Source organism: Macroventuria anomochaeta (genome assembly GCF_010093625.1).
Source record: "Macroventuria anomochaeta strain CBS 525.71 unplaced genomic scaffold BU25scaffold_46, whole genome shotgun sequence".
NCBI lineage: Eukaryota > Fungi > Ascomycota > Dothideomycetes > Pleosporales > Didymellaceae > Macroventuria > Macroventuria anomochaeta.
In genome coordinates, this window is record NW_022985407.1 from 203,231 (window position 1) to 220,827 (window position 17,597).

The following is a 17,597-nucleotide window of genomic DNA, read 5'->3' on the forward strand; positions in this document are numbered from 1 at the left end:
CTTGTACAGACCGACCGATACCGCAACATCATACAATACAAACCCAGTTCAATCCTTAATTTTCCCTGTCCGCGCACTTTCCATGAACTGCAACAGATTTACCAAGGCCTTACTAAATCGCTCTCGTGTTCGATCAATTGAATCTTCTTCTTGTAACATGCAATCCGGACTGAACACTGGCACAGTATTGCAACGAGCAAAACATATAACAGCCCGAGCTTCTAATTGGCATCATCTAACACTATGATACTGAGAAAATACATCACCACTTTGATCCAAGACCTTCAAATACTGCCAGTCTCCGTGGAAGCTTTCGAGACAGTGAGGAAGGTGTCTGCTTTCACCTCATCATTGACTTTTGCCTTGTGATTGTACAGCAGCTCTTCCGTTACATATATAAATGCCTCGTTTCACAATCTACTCATCTAGCCCAAATGGTATGTAGTTAAACAAGGAAGAACAACGCACGGGGACGAAGACCGACAACTGAACCGGGAGTCCCTTATGTAGCGACATCCGGATCGCGAGGAGATGCGGGTTTGAGCCTCGCCACATCCAATCTTTTTGCCAATGAGAAGGCCAGGTGAGAGACAGGGAGATCGTAGGGGAAACGTCGGTGGCATGATCCCGAGCAGTGGTTTTGGCGTTGTTTACGACGAAGACGACATTCTCTCCTCATGCACACAAATACTGACACCAAGAACCAGCTCTCTTTCTCGTGTGATCAGATAGCATGAGGCATACTTGACACTGGACTTCTATCCGTTACCTGAGGACTAATCTAACGTTATTCTAAGACTACCATCTGAGTGCTCCCAAGAATAGGACGCCCTCTGAAATTATCTGTACAAATGCCTGCTCTCCTCTATCCCGTTTCCCACCCGATCTACTTATGAACAGACCAGTCCTCGCGTTACCTAGTATACCTCCTTCTACATCCTCCTCATAACCCGAGCCATCGTCTTCTGTCTTATACGGCGCTTCGTACTCGAAAAGAGGAAGGAACGCATACTCATCCCTCGAGTCCAAGTCTGGATTTTACCAGCCACTATAGCGTGATCCATTGCTTTTATACGATATGTCTTCATTGTCGCGTATAGCGGCTCGAATAGGATCTCGCCAGTAAGGAAAAGTTCGCAAGAGTATGCCTCCGAGCATTGCCAATGGACCAGTTTCTGGGAGAACGACAACATTCTTGGACTGAGTACGCATTCTTGTATGACCCACGCTCGTTCCAATAAGGGCGGGGTGTGCCTCAAGTACTTCGAACAGTCCCAAGGGTTTCGATGCAGATGAACGGCATCCGAGCCGTAAGCCCAACGGAATTGGGGATAGAGAAACCAGACTCTTCCGACATGACTTTTGGTAGTTGGACACTACTGAACACTTCCAGCGTGAAAGGACTCCCTATCGCGAAAAAGCCCATCTCATGGACCAGACGAATTTGCAGCTCCAATATTGATGATATAATTCGTATAAACCATGTGCATCTCCGAAGCCTCGTGTTCCCAGTCGTTTTCATCCTTCTGGATGATGCAGTAACAGTCGATCCATATGTTATTGATGCCCAGTGAAAGAATAGTAGACATAGCCTGCTGGAAAATACATGGGAATTTAGACACTGGACAGCTTTGATACAGATCGTCGATATTGTTGTTCGTTGTGACCCAGGATTCATCCCCGCCCCAGCAATGGGAGTGTTGCATACGGCCCCTCACATGGGTGTCCGAAGTCTCAACTAGGCGGACTTGGGATGTCGGCGTCGTGCCTGATGATAACGATCTCAAATCGAGGAGTCGAGTGGGAACCCAGTCTGGTCTCCTGAAGACCCCGCATCGCGAATGTGACTTCAGATAACGCTCTAATGTGTCCTTTGCGTAGGCAAAAACCTTGGGCGACCCGGTGGATTCACAACTCTGTGACTGCAGAGCAAGCTTCCAAAACTGACAGTCATCGATGCTCAAGACAGCAGCACAAGGCTGTTCAGTGTCGGTCGGTGCGGGTCGAACGAGTACCCCCAAAGGCGGTGTGTAATATGAGTCGATATCGCAATATGAGTCGGTGTTGTAACCGCTCAACATCACTTCATTATCTCCACCGGCCGCACTCCAATTCGCTCTGAATACTTGGTATCGCAGTGGGGAGACAAAAGCTTTGTCTGAAAAAGTCTCTGCGTAATATGCGAGAATGATGGTACAAAACCGACATCCTGCTGTGGCAGCACGCTCCAAAGCGTCTTTCGACATATAGTGATACGGCCAGTAGTCACACTTGCTACATCCAAGTTGTTGGGTTAGTGGGCTGGTATGGAATATGCAGGCATCCTCCATAGCCAGGACGCTAGCTTTGAACTCGTAAGATCCGCTCCGGAACATAGGCTTGCATGCATCGCAGAAACGCTGCTTGTCGAGCACCACATTCTGGAAGGTAGGCATGATGAGCGCATCGGTTCGACTTAGGTGGGAGAGTGCCTCTATAAAGACTTATTTAGGGAGTGATCAGTCAGAGAACCATGAACCGTGTAAACGGTGTTTTTCGACATCTGAAATGACCATGTCCAAGCGGCTGGCATTTCTAACGTACAAGTGTTGTAGGTGTTGTTGGATCTGTGGCCGCCCGCAAAAGGATCTTGGTCTGGCCCCGCAGTGGATACGAGCTGCATGATCATATCATGTGTTGGTATATTGTTCGTTGATTCAACCAGTAATCCAGTAGATGCTGTCGGAAGCTTGTCCTGAATCTGAAGCCGGACCAAAACTTCAATCCTCGCCAGCAGCCAAGCCAAGTCTTGCCTCGATGACTCCCACGATCTCCCTCCAATCCTTCATTGCTCCGCCCCCAACATCTCCGCAAGCCAGCTCTTTCATCATTGGCTGCAGAACCTCGTACCAGCCACCATTTTTGACACCCCACTCACCCTCGAGCATCTGGACTTGCTTCTTCGTGATCGGTTGTAGCCACATGGCTGTGTTCATCGACGGCGCAACAAGTATCCTCTTCTTATTCGGTGCTTCCTTCCAACCTTCTTCTTCAGGCCATGTCACACCTGATATCTCTCTGACTGGGTCTATCAGACCCGTGGTGTCCCATGCTCGTACCACAGATAGCAGCAGGTTATCTGACCAGCCTTGTGTGATCTTCGCCATCTCATTTGCGCTCAGTGGAGCAATGACCATGATATCTGCCCACCGCCGCAATTCAATATGCAGGATCTTATTGCCGCGTTTCCAAGGCTCCTTCCACTCGTCCTCGTCGAAGTATAACCCCTCAACATTCGGAAGTGCCTCTATCGACATGAGTGATGGCTGTTCTTCGCTCTGCCCTTGCAGGAAGTTCTTCGCTGAGGCCGTGAAGATGAGTCGAATCGCAATGTTTGGGTGCTTAGCGAGCGCGTTGATCATGTTCGGTATCTTAATCGTTGCAACGGAGCCTGTTGCGCACAGTAGAACGTGGATCTTCTCATCGTGGTGGTCGAAATCGAAACGACTGCGAAATTGTGTGGGTGGCTCGAAATGTTGGTGCCCGAGGGGCTTGAGCTTGGACAGTTTCAGGTCGCTGATCTCTATCGACATGCTGGTGCTGCTGTGTGTAAGTTCGAATGTAAGGGTTAGTTCATGAGCGATGACGTTGTGGTGCTTATGAGCGCGACTTTACGCGTTTTTGGTGCGTTGATGCAGTAAGCTTCAGGGTAGAGTCAGAGATCTCGGCTATCGCCCAGCCACGTGAGATAAGCATTCATCGTGCCCCAGTCTCTTCAAACCTCTTCCCTATTCCTACGCATGCTCAAGCAGCGATGAGTTTCATCTTAAACTTTTGGCTTTGCTGTCGCTGAAGCCTGTTGTTGAACGGTGTGAGATCTTTCGAGTGTTCATGATCGATTTACCGTCTTAACTCCGCTCGTCCGATGTCACCATGGCTTGCAAGTCGAGCGCGGGGCTGAAGGGTCTACGTCCGGAAGAAACGATCAAACGGACGATTTGACTAACTTCCACAGTAAAAACACTACGTAGGTACACTAGAGCACTCCGTTATGCTTAAGTCCAGTATTGTAGCTCCTTCCTATTGGACATATACCTTTCGCACTGGAGATCGAGAGCAAGCAGATCGACCTTCTTGCAACATGCCGCGAACTCGGTGTCGCAGTTGTAGCCTACGCGCCACTCTGCCGTGGTATTCTCAGCGGAGCCCTCAGGTCCCCTGATGACTTCGCCAAGGACGACTACCGCAGCCAGATGCCTCGCTTCAGCCCTGAGAACTTCCCTAAGAACTTGAAGCTTGTTGGTCAGATCACTGAGCTGGCGAAGAAGAAGGGTGTCGTGGCCAGCCAATTGACGCTGAGTTGGTTGATGGCCCAGGGTGACGACATCTTCCCTATTCCAGGCACAACCAAGGTCAACAGGCTCAAGGAGAACCTGGGGTCTTTGGATGTCAATTTGAGCAAGGACGAGGAGCAGCAGATCAGGAAGGCTTGTGAAGAGGCAGACGTCAGCGGTGAGCGTTATGTTCCTCAACTCATGGCTCAGTGCTATGCAGACACTCCAGCTCTGAAGTAAGCAAGGACCAAGATCTGTGGACTAGACTGTATAGTTCTGTCAGCGTAGTATAGACAGCCAAAGCAGTATCCTACTCTTCCAATCAATAGCAATACGTCCCCCATCAATATCAATATGCAAAAAGCTCCGCATAGTGTCTGCCCAAGCTGCAATATGGATACGATAGAGCAGATGAACTTTTGCTTTATCACCTTATCCTCGTATATGTAATCCAGTGTGCGTCACGATGTATGCCACGTCGAATGCGAATGCGAATGCGAGATTACTCCCCTACAACACCGCGGCTATATCTGCCAGCGTTGCCCAACATCGCCCGTCACTTAAATCCCATCACATCCCCTCATAGTAAACATCTACACCGCCCGAGATCGCACTAGGCAACCGTTGCATCACATGTAACCCCAACCTCACGATGGCACATTGCTGACCTCACCTCCCACCGTACCACACTACGCGAGCAACCAGGCGTTCCCCCATGACTCACCTCCCCCATGCAAACCATATCTCCGGAACAGCCCCATATTCCAGCATCTTTTCGATCGGATGCATATCACCGAATGCGTCCACGAGTTACGGACCACGTTACGGACCATGTTGCGGAGCAAAGCGGCGCAAGCAGGCGCGGCGTGGTTGTTCGGTGTGGTTGTTCGGTGTGGTTGTTCGGTGTGGTTGTTCGGTGTGGTTGTTCTAGCGTTGAGCATGTGTGTGGCATGGCTGCTTACCGTTCGTAGCCCTCCTTAGGTGCCGCTGGAAGAGTGCCCTATCTTCAATGCCATAGGCTTTCTGTTCCCTCTTGCGATTGTTGTCAAGTCGCTAATGCAAAAGTATCAGGTCTTCTTTGGAAGCTCGAGGTCGTGCTTCGAGGAGAGCGTGTGTAGGTGTGGGGCTTGCTTGGAGGCCGTAGCGGGTGTTCCGGCGTATGTGGTGCTTTCATCGTAGTGAAGTTGATCGATCTTGTAGATGGTACAAGGAAGCACCAGCACAATGTCAATCGTGCCTCATGGAGCTCGGCCAGGACTCCAGGGCAGTAATTATACATTCGCGGCGCCCACTTCACTACGAATCAGCAAATCGTTACTGCAGTGACCCGGGTCACTAAGTGGAAGGTCTTGCGAGCCATGAGGACCCTAGAGCGATGCAGGCAGGTAGTTTTTTCCCGTGGTTGTTTCAGGATCCAGCCAGAAGAGACCAGCTGGGTAGATACAGTGAACATAATCTAGCTCGCACTGCCCGTTGCTATTGCCAGTAGCTGTGTGGTATGTGCTCTTGCATGGGTCGCTGGCATCGCCGACTCGGGCTCAGGCATTGTTGATGTTGCTGGAGGGGATGAGTTTGCCCCGTGGTGAAGCGGAGCCGCGCCGTTGCTCGAAGCAAAGTCTCTCAATCAACAACACCACGCGCTCCTAGCCCCACCATCAACACCACTATCGACCACCACCAACCGCCAATGGACGCCCTCCGCTTGGCCCTCGGTGCCGTGATCGCCTGCTTCCTGCTGTTTGGCGATATCATCGCCACCTACCACTACTACGCTCGCACCGCCGCCTGCAATGCCGCCGAGCAGCAGGAGCAGCGCTTCCACGCTGACGAGCTCGAGCTGGAGCAGCTTCGAGGTGAGCCAGGGAGGAGAGCTTACTAGCTAGGCATGGCCATCTACAGGCATTAAGATGAGCATATACTAACCCTTCATTTCCCTTCCCTCCCACAGCAGCCTTTAGGAACCAGAGCTCGAAGCTCCCCACCACAACACCTTTCTGGCCTGCCATGAGAAAAGAGTGGTGCTACAAAGGGATATCGTGAACAACAGGCCTTACCTTGAAGCACTTAGCAGAGCATCTTCACCAGGCAGGTAAGCCACAGTATCCCTAATTCCCAAAGCCAGCTCGCCAAAATTAACTCTTGCAGTCGATCAATACCAGCCTTGACAATTGATCTCAGAGCCAGACCGACGTCTTGCGTACCCTCGCTACGCGAACTTCGCCTATATTTGTTCACGACATAAGAGCATGCATGCCTGCATCTAGAATTCTATCTCTTGTTACACAATGTCGTCAACACAAAGACCTCAATGTGGTACCTCGCAACGGGGTGCATGAGGCTCGTGTACACAGTGATGGGATGAGGATAAGGCGTCGCTCGCATGAGCCTCGGGGTTATGGCGCCGAGCCAGTCGACAAACATTCCTCACTCTTTCAAGCCGTGAAAACACACCGCGCTATCTGTCGTTGGAAACCAGGTTCAACTGGCGCGCACATCATGGCTGCGACATCTCGTGTGCGATCTTCCGATCCTTAAGCCTCTTCGAGCCAACACGTTCGAGAACGCCGTGCCGATGTTCGCCGCGGACTGCTGTGGTTGACGATAACCGCCTCTTGCAGCACTAGCCGGAACTATGCATCCTCCGGCTGCCCGCCTCAACACCGGGTTTGAGACGGTGCACGACGCAAAGGATCCTCGCAGAGATGGATTCTACCGAGAAGGATTTTGCCAACTCGTGACCAGTCAAGGGCCCTGATAAGTACCCTATCTCTTCCCGGCGTCAATCATGGACGACAAAAGTCTCACCGACATTCCTGACTCGAGGACGTCCTCGGTATGCTAGTGCTGCCCTACCTAGCACGCGACTCGAGGACAACCATAACAGGCGGCAATATGGGCGGAGAAGAACGAAGGGATTCGCAATTTTGAGGAACACGCACAATGTCGGCGTGATGCGCACAGCCCTGGTTGAAACGAGCTGCAAATGAAGAGGCGTGCATGAGTTTCGAAGCCACGTTGGTGAACGTCATGTTGGATCTGCTCAATATCCTCGGGTAAACAAGAGCAGCGCTGTCAACCACGCGACGCCTGCAGTAGTGCTGGAATATATCCAGTGGCAGGCGTGGCAGGTCTGCTTCATCCAATGTCAGCCTCTAGAGGACAGGCAAAGGCGACATCGTGGGTTGCACGACTGGAGCACCATCGTTCACGCCAGGGCAAAGCGGCCCGCTGGACAGAAGGAATCGATTGCCACGTGTTGGTACCCCTGGCGCCTTCGGGATTCTACCCATGACTCGATCCATCAAGCTGCGGTTTTTCTGCCGAAAAGACGGGTGATCCTCGCCCTGACGGCTTCGATAGGGCTGTGACAGCGAAATGTCCTTATGTTTCTTCGCATGTCCAGAGCGTTCAAGGATCAGCTTCGAGGTCGTCGGTCGTATCGTGGTCTGATTATCTGCCGGGCGGCGTCTGTCTTCGGCAGCTAGAGAAGTCGTTACAACGAAGTTGTTTGGCCTCGGTCGAAGATTCCGGTGTTCTGGAAGGCTTGAAATGGCAAATGAGTAAGGGGAGCGCGATACAGACAAGTTGATGCTTAGGCGCCATTATCAGGGTCTGACAAACCTCACTAATTCCGCTTTGCCTTGGCGAACGTCAATGATGCTTCTTGCCCGCTGCCCGCCAGCGGATACTGCTGCACCAAAACGAACTTCTGGGAAGTGCGTTCAAACAACGGAAAGGAATGGTAGATGCCATTCCCGTCGTCCTTCAGATAGTGGCGACAGCAGTGGCTCCTCATTTTTCCTACCATCAATGACGCAAAAATAGTCCGGAGTGCAATCCGCCCGGCAAGATGGCGGAAATCCTGCCGTGCTCTGAAACACAAGCGTGTGGCTGCTTTTCCTCAAGCCATCGCATGTGTCGTCAATTGCTCGGAGATTTCGAACATGTCGCCAGTCTGTACACAGCGCAAGACATTCCGATGAGACTCGTTGACCACTGTGTTTAGGGTGTTTTTCGACGTTCGCCCTCTGGGAAACATGGGTTTGCTGGATGCTGATCGTTACAGCAATTGCAATTGGTAATTGCCCTTGGCAGCTGTCACCGCACCTCAGATAATGCTGATTCGTAATTACCAGGGCTCCGCGGAGGGTGCTGAAAGCGGCCATGATGAGCAAGCAAAGCCATGAAGGGCCCAGTCTGGCGGATTTGGCGTTGCAGGCCACAAGCCAAGGACTTGCTTGGTCGAGATGTCTCGCATGCAGTGCCCAACAGCGTAGTTGTGGTGGGGTTGCACACGTGGAAAGCGCGGGCTCAGTTTCCAGCAAAAGGAAACAATCTCCTCTCCACAGAGAAGGCTCCACGTCTTGCAGCGTTAGGAATCGATATGCAGATGCTGCACCTGTCATACGCGGATCAAGCATGGGCAACGATATGGTATGATGACGGTGGGACGTTGGGCATGGTGTGATGCTGCGAACGTGGTTAACGACAGGGCACTCACGTCAACGATCTCAGGAATGTGCAGCTTCGTGTCTGATGCAAGGGTGCAACGTGCCATCCACGTTTCTGCAGAATTCTCCGCGCCTCTCAGAATCGTGAATGCGTTCCACAGGGTGGGAGCGTTGCGATTGGCAGGTGGCTGTTCTTGTACAATGCTGACTACATTCTTGGAATGGGTCGCCACAGTATGTTACTCCAAAACGAGTCGTGTCGAGCAAACGGCGCTGCAGCGGTCGAGACCTGGTCGTCGTTGGTGTGGGAGAGGTTGCTGTGTGCACCCGCCGGCTGCTTTAAGATGAGGCTATTGCACAGACTACCGTGGGCGCAGAAAAGACAGCTGTCTGTGCGATGGGCGAGGAAACGTCTTACAATATCAGGAACACTGCACCAGCTCGCATCCCTTTGGCCGTACCATTATTGCATGCAGATGAATGCGGCCGGCACAAAGAAACTCGCGCAAACCCCTCACGTGGTCGTCTTTGAGCGTCTGTCTCTGCAGCTGGGTGGCTTCTGCTGCGGTACGAGACAGGACTGAGCAGTCCGAGCACGACGCACACGATGCTGCTGGTGCTGCTGCGGTGGTACCACGTACACGCTTGGTACCATGGAATGTCTCGGCCGGGTCAACCAGCGGCGTCATGCTTCTGCCTCACGCATTCTTGCTCCTGGCTGCAGAGTGAGACCTGCCGCATCAGCACGATATCAACGTGCATCACTCATACTGCTCCGCCCTGCACGCTCCCTACCGTCTACAAATAATCGATACAAGACAATGTACTATTCCACGATGATTACAGTTCGCGAGTCATGCATCTCCTGTGCTCTCTGTCGGTGGTACTGGCAGGCTCGGCACACGTCTCACGACCAGACAGGGGGCGGCTGGGCTGGCTGCTCTCCGCCTGTGCACGCTGCACGCGTGTCAGGGATACCTCGTGGGCGTCGCCATAGTCAAGTCCTTTATTCCCATGCGGGCATGTGCGTGCATACCGCCATGTGTCTTGCGCTGGCACTAGGGCGCCCCTGCGGTTTAGCGGGCGTGTGCATTTATCAGAACTGCGTGCGCATTAGCCCACGGCCGGCGTTTTCTAAGCCGTCTTAGGAGGGCGGTGTGGCAGACGCAGATACTATGGTCACGGATCCCCTAGCGGACTATCGAGCAGACGGCCAATCCTTGCTAGAGTACCCACTCTCTCGCCCTTCGTCAGTCTGCGACGACTCTGCGCGACCATCCTGCCTCTAACGGCAATGCCCTTGACGACTCCATTTCTGCCTTTGACTGTCTCCGCCGCCTCGCTTTCTTCCTCTGATTCCTCACACACCGGCGAGCAGCCTGACTCCTGCCCTGACAGCGACGAGCCCCAGCTGCGATTTGACCTTGAAGCCCTGTCTGCCGTATCTGAAGCCGTAGCAACAAGCAGGCCCGCGTCCTCCACCGCTCCTCCCGCGCCCGTCGCCCGCAGCAGCAGCCGGCGCCTCACCTTCACTCGCTTCCCTCTCTTGCGAAAGGGCAGCCGCGAGCTCACCAGGGCCACCTCCGCCCACTTCAGAGGCAGCAGCATCTCGGCCGCCGCCCCGCCTTCCCGCGCCGACTCGCTCTTCCTCTCGACAGGCGCTTCCCGGGCCTCCAGGACTTCGTTTGCGCGTGGCCGCACCGAGCAACCCACTCTCGATCTCTCGAGTGCACGCGAGCCGTCCGCTCACGCCAGCCTCCGCTCCGGCAGCATTGGAGGAGAAAATCCAGGAAACACCCACGACGCTACGAGTCTGCAGCAAGCAGCGCGGTCAGGCAAGATGCATCAGACCAGCTCGAGACTGCTGCGTATGACTGACGATGAGCGGCCGTACACGAGGGTGAGTACTTTCAGTGTCTCCTTCGCCTCCCAGCACCGTCAAACAGACGTCATTGGGCAGAACTCTCAAAGCAGGCTGCAATGTCTGGCGAAGTTTGAATACCGCAGGCAAACACAGAGGACTGCACTCTCTTGCAATTGCAACTGGTGCTCCTGTCATGTAGCTGAAAAGCTTCCTGTGGTGGTCGCTGCTACGAAGACATGTGCTTGCAGCACAACCACGACCAAAACATTTTTCTGACTAGCTTGGCGCACCACCTGGAGCCTACCAACTTCAACCCACCACCTACTAACCTTCGCACTGACTTCGCCGCACTTTTAAACCACTTTGGACTATGACTAACAGCCATGGCAGGACTTCAAGGACCTCTTCTCGACCCTCATGGTGTCCCTCCCACTCACCCCCCATCGTGTCCGCTTCAGGATGATCGACTTCACATTCACCTCCGACGAGGCCATCACCAATCTCGGCTCCCTCAAGTTCTCTCAGTCAAACCGCATGCCTGACCCCAAGGACTCATCACGTGTCGTCACAACCACCACCACTACCACCTTCTCAATGGCGAAAGAGATGGCCCGCTCTGTCTGCCAAAAGTTCCTCGAAGCCAAGTTTGTCGAGTCAGTCGAAGGCAAGACCGATTTCACAAACAAGAGTTCCGTCTGGCAATTAACACCCAAGGGTATCCACATCCTGGAGCGCTTCTGCACCCGCAATGGCATCCAGTCTGCCCATGTCAAGGCCGTGATTGAGTCTAACCGCAACCCTCACCTTCTTGTCATCCTTGAGCGCAACACAGAAAACGACAAGCTGCACCACGACGAGCAGACCGTCGAGATCCTCTTCCGCCGATTCATTGGTACCACCGCAAACGAGATACAGTCAGATTCTGATTCAATACATGAGTTCTCCAAGTGCGATGTTGGCGTTAAGCTCGTCAAGCATCGACCTACCACCAGCCGTCAGTACGAGTACACCTTCAACGGCCGCAACGCTGCACAATGGTTAATGGACTGCACCACAATGGTTGACCCCCGAGAATCGATAGAGATCGGATCTCTCTTCTTACAGCTTAAGCTGATTGCACCTGTCGACCCTCGCGTCCCTGAGCACACCTTTCAGCCTGTTAAGCAGGTCCACTACTACGTTACTCCACACGGTGAGCGTGTAGCAGGATGGAGTCTTGAGGAAATTCCATCAAGTGGAGAGGCCATTGCTACAAAGACTCGCGATGGCATGGCGCGTGACTCGAACAGCAACCGAACAAACGTCATCATCCGCAACCCTTCATGGCGCCTTCTCTACCGTGAGTTTCTTAAGGAGACCATGTGTGAGGAAAACTTGTCCTTCTACCTCGAGGTCCAGGAGTTTAATAGGCAATACCGTGCTGCTATCAGCGACAAGGGCGACAACAAGGTCGAAACCATCCGTGAGACACTCGCTGCCGCTTACGGTCTCTACAATGCCTTCTTGGCACCCGGGTCACCCAACGAGCTCAACATCGATCACGGTCTTCGCACACAACTTGCCACTCGGATGACACGTGCTGTTGGCGATGACGCTGCTATGTTGCAGAGCCTTAATGAAGTTGCAACACTGTTCGACAAGGCACAGAACTCGATCTTCAAGCTCATGTCTAGCGTAAGCGATTCCCGCTACCAGCTTGCCATCTTTTTCACTAACATGCGACAGGACTCTGTACCAAAGTTCGTCAAGCACCCGAAGTACGCCCCTCAGCTACGTGGCCTCGATGCCGCAGCTGCCTCCTCATACGCCGCTCTCCCCGCCGTTTCTCGATGAAAGACCGCAATGTCTCTATCGAACTTCTTTCACCACTTGACGATTTGCTTCACCATCTTGGACGTGTTCCTCGGACCGATGCATTATTCCCCATCTTTCTTGGTGCATTCTCATAGACTTCTGGCGTTTCCGGATTGGACAAAAACATCAGCATTTGGCGGGCGACTGGAATCGTTTTCTATTAATTCCCTCGGCTACCGGATTTGCGGCAGGTTTCTCTGACACGCCATCCTAACTATCCGGTTCCCACGCTCGCACGACCTTTCTTAGCAACATTTGCCGCTTTTGCGGATTTTGGAATTTCTGGGTTTGGATGTCCTCACAAGGTTGGCTGCGCGAAAGCAAGGTACCTGTTGGATTTCTCTCTCAATTCTTGTTGGATCACTTTCGAGCCCATATGGGGCATATAGGTGGCAGCGGTGGACTCTACGACTTTCAGATGGATATACCCAGTACGTTCATGCTTTGGCTTTGGTCCATTGCAAGTACATATGGATGTCCAGGACGATGGCAACGAATTCACTTTCTTCCCCTTCGCAGGAGAGATAGCATTCGGTACACTCGGCTGTACCTCCTGATCATAGGACACTTGACACCTCAGTTGTCTGTGTACCTCGGTGCTCAATAGAAAGACTCATGACAACATATCCTCCATTCCACCTGCAATCCCTTACTTGAACACTTCCACTTACTGCCGTCCGGGCGCACTTACAGCAGTCCAGATCCTCATAACTTATTCACAGCGTCTAGGCATCTACCATTGGCACTCCCGACGCGTAGACGCTGTCCACGGCAATTCCTTCCAAATCCATTCTCAGTCAACATTTATGCACCCCATAGAAATTTCTGACATTACTTCCGCCGCACCTCGGCGCCTCTCCGCGATCTGTAGCGAGTACGCTCTGTGTACTGGCTCGCTAACACGTGCTTGTTCGGCTAAACGTCACACTTCCGTGATTTCGGTAGGAGTGTACTCCGCTGCACTCGATTGGGACAGAGACCGCCGAAAGCATGAATTGTATGGTGTCAGAAGGATACGTCCGATGTGCGAAGGTAGCTAGAGATTTTCGTATCGAATGTACAGAACGATCTAGTCATGCTTGAAGGGGTAGGGAGGTTGGAGTTCATGATCGTGGGGATGGAGTAAGGGGTGGTTTGGTGATGCGAGAAGGATTCAACGGCCCGCAGAAGGATTGTGGTGAGATCGCGGAGAAGATTGGGGTGGCTGCCACATGTTGCTGCATTTAGCGAGTGTTCTTTATGATGTTTGTGGGTTAGGCGGCTTGATGCCCAGCCACTGTCGTGCATCAAGCATTTCCGACTTTGGAACGTCTTGAGATCTGCTGAGGGTCCAGTATTGCTGGATCTGATAACGGCGTCCGGTCAAAGGGTTCAATATGTCTCGCTCTACCATGCATGGTGCGTTCTCTGTCCGTAAACTTCATACCTGATGCATCTAGGCTGAGACTTTCTACATTATTGTGCGGAGGCCTAGATGGACGAACAGCCATCCCCGGCTCCTTCTTCCGACCAGCAATATGCACCATTCGGGAAATTGACCTGTTCGGTCAAAGACAACCATGGATTCCTACTCGAGGCAACCATGCATGACGGCAGGAGATCTGCAAGTCTGAACTGCTAAACACCCTGTAGAAGTATCTTTTACCGAAATTCACCGCGGCTCTGCAGCTTACACGATAAACTTTGTAGATAGAGTCTGCAGATAAAGCGGCGTGGCTGGCCACCGTCCGCAACTCGTGGCAAACATGCGCATGCGTTGTTTTTGTTCCGAGGTGGCCTGACTAATGTGGGCTTTAGAGATTGTGGGAAGCATGGAGCTGGTTGGTAAAATATTCCCAGGTGTTTGGATCGTAATCGTGTTTGCGGATTGCCCTGAATGAACGGTCCGATGCGTATTTGACATGAAGCAGTTCGGAGAGGAGCATTCTTGATGTTGCAATTTGGGAGCTGAGATGGTACCTGTCGACTGGTATATGTGGTCTGACTCGAGAACCGTATTTGGGGGGCTCGCGGTCCGTTTGGGTACTCTGTGAATATCATCATGCAGTTCATAACTTTTCGGGGTCGGCAACAACAGAGTTGTCAACAATCAAGCGATCTCCAGATTGATTGCCCAACCAAGCGTCAAAATAATGCTCCAACAATCAATCTACCTATCGCTTGATTGTTGACAACTCTGGGCAACAATCTCGCTTCATATGGATCAGATCCCAAGGCGGATCAAGCATCGACTATGCCGCTGCTCCGCAAGCTTGGAACGTGCACGATGCCAACAAGATCTCTTCGAGAAGGGTCAAATGTCTAACGCATGTAATGAACGAAATCACCTTCGCTTGGCTTTTCCATCGACTGCAGATGAATGTTGAGGACAATGGCTTTCTCAATCAAGTAAGAACATCTGTACAGAACATCGTACGACTTCAGGAAGGTTTAAGCAGATCTTACAGTGTTGGTGATCTTGCAGTTGGTGTAAGAAGGTGAAGCGAAGGAAAAAGGATTAAGGTTTCCGCTCGGAGGACGTCAGGCGAGAGATATACCTGTGTACATCGAAATTGATAACGAGGGACTGCACGTGACTGCGCGATAAGGAAAGCGCGAGAACGCGCGAGGAAGGCGCGCCCTGAGTCAGAGCTTTTGCCTTTGTTTGGGCAACGCGTTGGACTCAACAACCAGGCAGACGCGACAGCGACATCATTGCCTGCCATTACACTCCCTTTCGTTTCTACTTTACCGCACACTCCTTGTATACTGTCGACTGCGCTTTTGAATACATTGGATCGCAATGGGCGCACCGCCGGGGGTAAGTACCTCTCTTTGCTCACTGGGCCCACATCGTGGGCGCATTGATTCGAAACATGTCCACCGCAATTTCGATGTCTGAACGTCCCCGCACATCTCGAAGTAGCTACGATGATGTCATGGCACACGACTACTAACAGCTATTGTAGAGCCAAGTGGCTCCATTGCCTTCGAACCTACCCTTCCGACTCGTCAGCAAAACAATAGGGCAGGGCACGTATGCATCGTCAGTAAGGCCTCGAGCATGACCCTTCACGTATACTAACACAAGCCTGCAGAATACGAAAAGCAGTGCCCCACGATAAGCCCAAACCCGTCATCGCGATCAAGTTCATCAACAAGGAACATGCGTTCAAGCAGGGCCGCCTCTCGCCGAAGCAGATCAAGATGGAAATAGTCTTGCATCAACATCTCGGCAAACATCAGAACATCGTACACCTCCTCGGCTCAGGTGAAGATGCGTTATGGACATGGATAGCTATGGAGCTCGCAGATGGCGGCGACCTTTTCGACAAGATCGAGGCGGATGAGGGTGTGGGAGAAGACATCGCACACTTCTACTTCTCACAGTTGATCAGCGCTGTTAGTTACATGCACTCGAAAGGCATTGCGCACCGCGACATCAAACCTGAGAATGTACTGCTAAGTGCTGAAGGAGACTTGAAGCTGAGTGACTTTGGACTTGCAGCGCTCTTCAAAAAGGACGGCAAAGCACGGCTATGCAATACCGTATGTGGTTCACCGCCTTATATCGCTCCCGAAATCGTCAGTGGAAGAAGAAGCAAGAGAGCGGACATGCTGGATGTTGGCTACCACGCAAACATTTGCGACATCTGGAGTTGCGGTGTTGTATTGTTCGTACTGCTGGTCGGTAACACGCCGTGGGACGAACCCACAATGCGCAGCGAAGAGTTCAAGGAGTATGTTGAAACAGACGGACATACTACAGATGAACTGTGGCAGTTGGTACCTCCAGAAATCACGTCGCTGCTCCGGGGGATGTTGAAACTTGATCCAGCCTCGCGATTCACACTCGACGAAGTTCGAAGGCATCCCTGGTTCAGAAGGCCGAATGCATACTTGTCACCAAGTGGATGCAACGCCAATCCTGTTGGCATGGCTACGCAGATGCTATCTCAGCTTCGCATCGACTTCGCTCGCGGGCCTACACAATCACAGAGAGGCTTTTCACAAGACCCTGACGCTATGGATATCGACACGTCACCGAGACGCTCCAGCGTGAACCCTGCGAACGCTGTCCACCTTCTATCATCCACACAACCTGAGACTCCAGCAGGCGAGTCTGTCTTCGACTGGGAACGACCACCTCGCCTAGCTTCACACGATGGAGTATCAGCTTCTCAGCCTATGGGTGGTAACCAACACCCAGTCTACCAGTCCCAGGCGGTCTCTTCGACTCCATTCACGTCACAGCTCCCACCATCGACACAAGACATGCTGTCTCAGGATCCGGGCATGGCACAGTTCACCGCAACACCGCAGTTGCCACTTACGCTTACGCAAATAGCGCGCCGGTTCGCCGATGTTATGCCTTCGTACTCGCTCGCACGCTTCATCTCGCCACATTCCCTATCGTTCCTTATTCCTCTTCTGCTTGAGGCTTTGCACCGACTTGGCGTACCCCCTCCAGCTTTCACTGAAAGCCAGATTGCGCAGTGTGAGCTGGATGAGAGTGCAAGTATCAGAGTGAAGATGGCCGATGGGCGGCGGCAGGGTCTGAACGGACACATCGTCGTCGAGAAGGCGGTATATGATGGCATGGCGTACAGTGAGGTGAGGTTTGTGAAGGCGAGCGGAGATCCCCTGGAGTGGAGGAGGTTCTTCAAGAATGTTGTAATATTGGTCGGTGACGTGGTGTTGAGGCCTGGCTAATAGGCGGCTTGAGTTGGACACAGTGATAATAATGATACGAACGACAGCTAACGACGTGCATCTTAGTATAACACTCAATTACTTTTGTATAACATAGATCAACGTCGATTCACCAAATGTTTAATCCATGTTGTTGCCCAGAGTACGAAGAAGCTCGTTTTTATTGAGTTATGGCCTATGCGTACCGTGTCCGTGCGCGTAATGCGCGGATTCGCGTAATGCGCCGAACCACCTTTTTGTACCCATACTTCACTGTACAATTACTCAACGCCACAATGACTATGAAATCTGCCTTTGAAGAGATAGACTCTATGATACCATGCGATAAGATCCCGTGGACAGCGCTGGCTAAAAAACATAAGGTTGTGCGCTCAACCCTGTCTCGAAAATATCGACACGAGACGCGATCGCGTGAAGAGAAGG

At 52.3% G+C, this 17,597-nt stretch overlaps 8 protein-coding genes across 8 annotated transcripts; 4 read left to right on the top strand and 4 right to left on the bottom strand.

The window, feature by feature from the left end:
• Positions 1–1,439: 1,439 nt before the first annotated feature.
• Positions 1,440–1,901, bottom strand: BU25DRAFT_300236 (uncharacterized protein; the record flags this gene model as incomplete). Its single annotated transcript, XM_033701972.1, has 1 exon — positions 1,440–1,901. A coding segment is annotated over one exon (462 nt), but the record flags the coding sequence as incomplete, so codon positions are not given.
• An 858-nt stretch (positions 1,902–2,759) lies between these two features.
• On the bottom strand, positions 2,760–3,572 carry BU25DRAFT_434997 (flavo protein; the record flags this gene model as incomplete). The annotated part of the gene is made up of 1 exon (XM_033708889.1): positions 2,760–3,572. The coding sequence occupies one exon, from the start codon at positions 3,570–3,572 to the stop codon at positions 2,760–2,762; it is 813 nt and encodes a 270-aa protein (XP_033556485.1).
• Positions 3,573–3,767: 195 nt separating this feature from the next.
• BU25DRAFT_415438 (Aldo/keto reductase) lies at positions 3,768–4,652 on the top strand. Its single transcript, XM_033707543.1, has one exon. It carries the CDS (start codon positions 4,233–4,235, stop codon positions 4,551–4,553), a length of 321 nt encoding a protein of 106 aa, XP_033556486.1. The 5' UTR covers positions 3,768–4,232; the 3' UTR covers positions 4,554–4,652.
• A 3,036-nt stretch (positions 4,653–7,688) lies between these two features.
• Positions 7,689–8,859, bottom strand: BU25DRAFT_214416 (uncharacterized protein). Its single transcript, XM_033701245.1, has one exon. The coding sequence runs from the start codon at positions 8,732–8,734 to the stop codon at positions 8,036–8,038; it is 699 nt and encodes a 232-aa protein (XP_033556487.1). The 5' UTR covers positions 8,735–8,859; the 3' UTR covers positions 7,689–8,035.
• On the top strand, positions 8,743–9,381 carry BU25DRAFT_214413 (uncharacterized protein). Its single transcript, XM_033701244.1, has one exon. The coding sequence runs from the start codon at positions 8,986–8,988 to the stop codon at positions 9,346–9,348; it is 363 nt and encodes a 120-aa protein (XP_033556488.1). The 5' UTR covers positions 8,743–8,985; the 3' UTR covers positions 9,349–9,381.
• Positions 9,382–9,942: 561 nt separating this feature from the next.
• Positions 9,943–12,618, top strand: BU25DRAFT_214475 (RGS-domain-containing protein). Its single transcript, XM_033701246.1, has 3 exons — positions 9,943–10,664; positions 11,019–12,302; positions 12,354–12,618. Exons 1-3 carry the CDS (start codon positions 10,059–10,061, stop codon positions 12,459–12,461), a joined length of 1,998 nt encoding a protein of 665 aa, XP_033556489.1. The 5' UTR covers positions 9,943–10,058; the 3' UTR covers positions 12,462–12,618.
• A 1,150-nt stretch (positions 12,619–13,768) lies between these two features.
• On the bottom strand, positions 13,769–14,385 carry BU25DRAFT_425880 (uncharacterized protein; the record flags this gene model as incomplete). The annotated part of the gene is made up of 2 exons (XM_033708382.1): positions 13,769–14,021; positions 14,156–14,385. The coding sequence occupies 2 exons, from the start codon at positions 14,383–14,385 to the stop codon at positions 13,769–13,771; spliced, it is 483 nt and encodes a 160-aa protein (XP_033556490.1).
• Positions 14,386–15,145: 760 nt separating this feature from the next.
• BU25DRAFT_415441 (Pkinase-domain-containing protein) lies at positions 15,146–17,246 on the top strand. Its single transcript, XM_033707544.1, has 3 exons — positions 15,146–15,282; positions 15,431–15,507; positions 15,560–17,246. The coding sequence occupies exons 1-3, from the start codon at positions 15,265–15,267 to the stop codon at positions 17,172–17,174; spliced, it is 1,710 nt and encodes a 569-aa protein (XP_033556491.1). The 5' UTR covers positions 15,146–15,264; the 3' UTR covers positions 17,175–17,246.
• Positions 17,247–17,597: the final 351 nt, after the last annotated feature.

Excerpts from the sequence above, each read along its gene's own strand:
- BU25DRAFT_415438 (XM_033707543.1), top strand. The coding sequence starts at position 4,233 with ATGCCTCGCTTCAGCCCTGAGAACTTCCCTAAGAACTTGAAGCTTGTT.
- BU25DRAFT_214416 (XM_033701245.1), bottom strand. The coding sequence starts at position 8,734 with ATGCTTGATCCGCGTATGACAGGTGCAGCATCTGCATATCGATTCCTA.
- BU25DRAFT_214413 (XM_033701244.1), top strand. The coding sequence starts at position 8,986 with ATGGGTCGCCACAGTATGTTACTCCAAAACGAGTCGTGTCGAGCAAAC.
- BU25DRAFT_214475 (XM_033701246.1), top strand. The coding sequence starts at position 10,059 with ATGCCCTTGACGACTCCATTTCTGCCTTTGACTGTCTCCGCCGCCTCG. Across the intron at positions 10,665-11,018 it reads ATGAGCGGCCGTACACGAGG|GACTTCAAGGACCTCTTCTC; the intron begins GTGAGTACTTTC and ends CAGCCATGGCAG. Across the intron at positions 12,303-12,353 it reads TCTTCAAGCTCATGTCTAGC|GACTCTGTACCAAAGTTCGT; the intron begins GTAAGCGATTCC and ends AACATGCGACAG.
- BU25DRAFT_415441 (XM_033707544.1), top strand. Across the intron at positions 15,508-15,559 it reads GGGCAGGGCACGTATGCATC|AATACGAAAAGCAGTGCCCC; the intron begins GTCAGTAAGGCC and ends ACAAGCCTGCAG.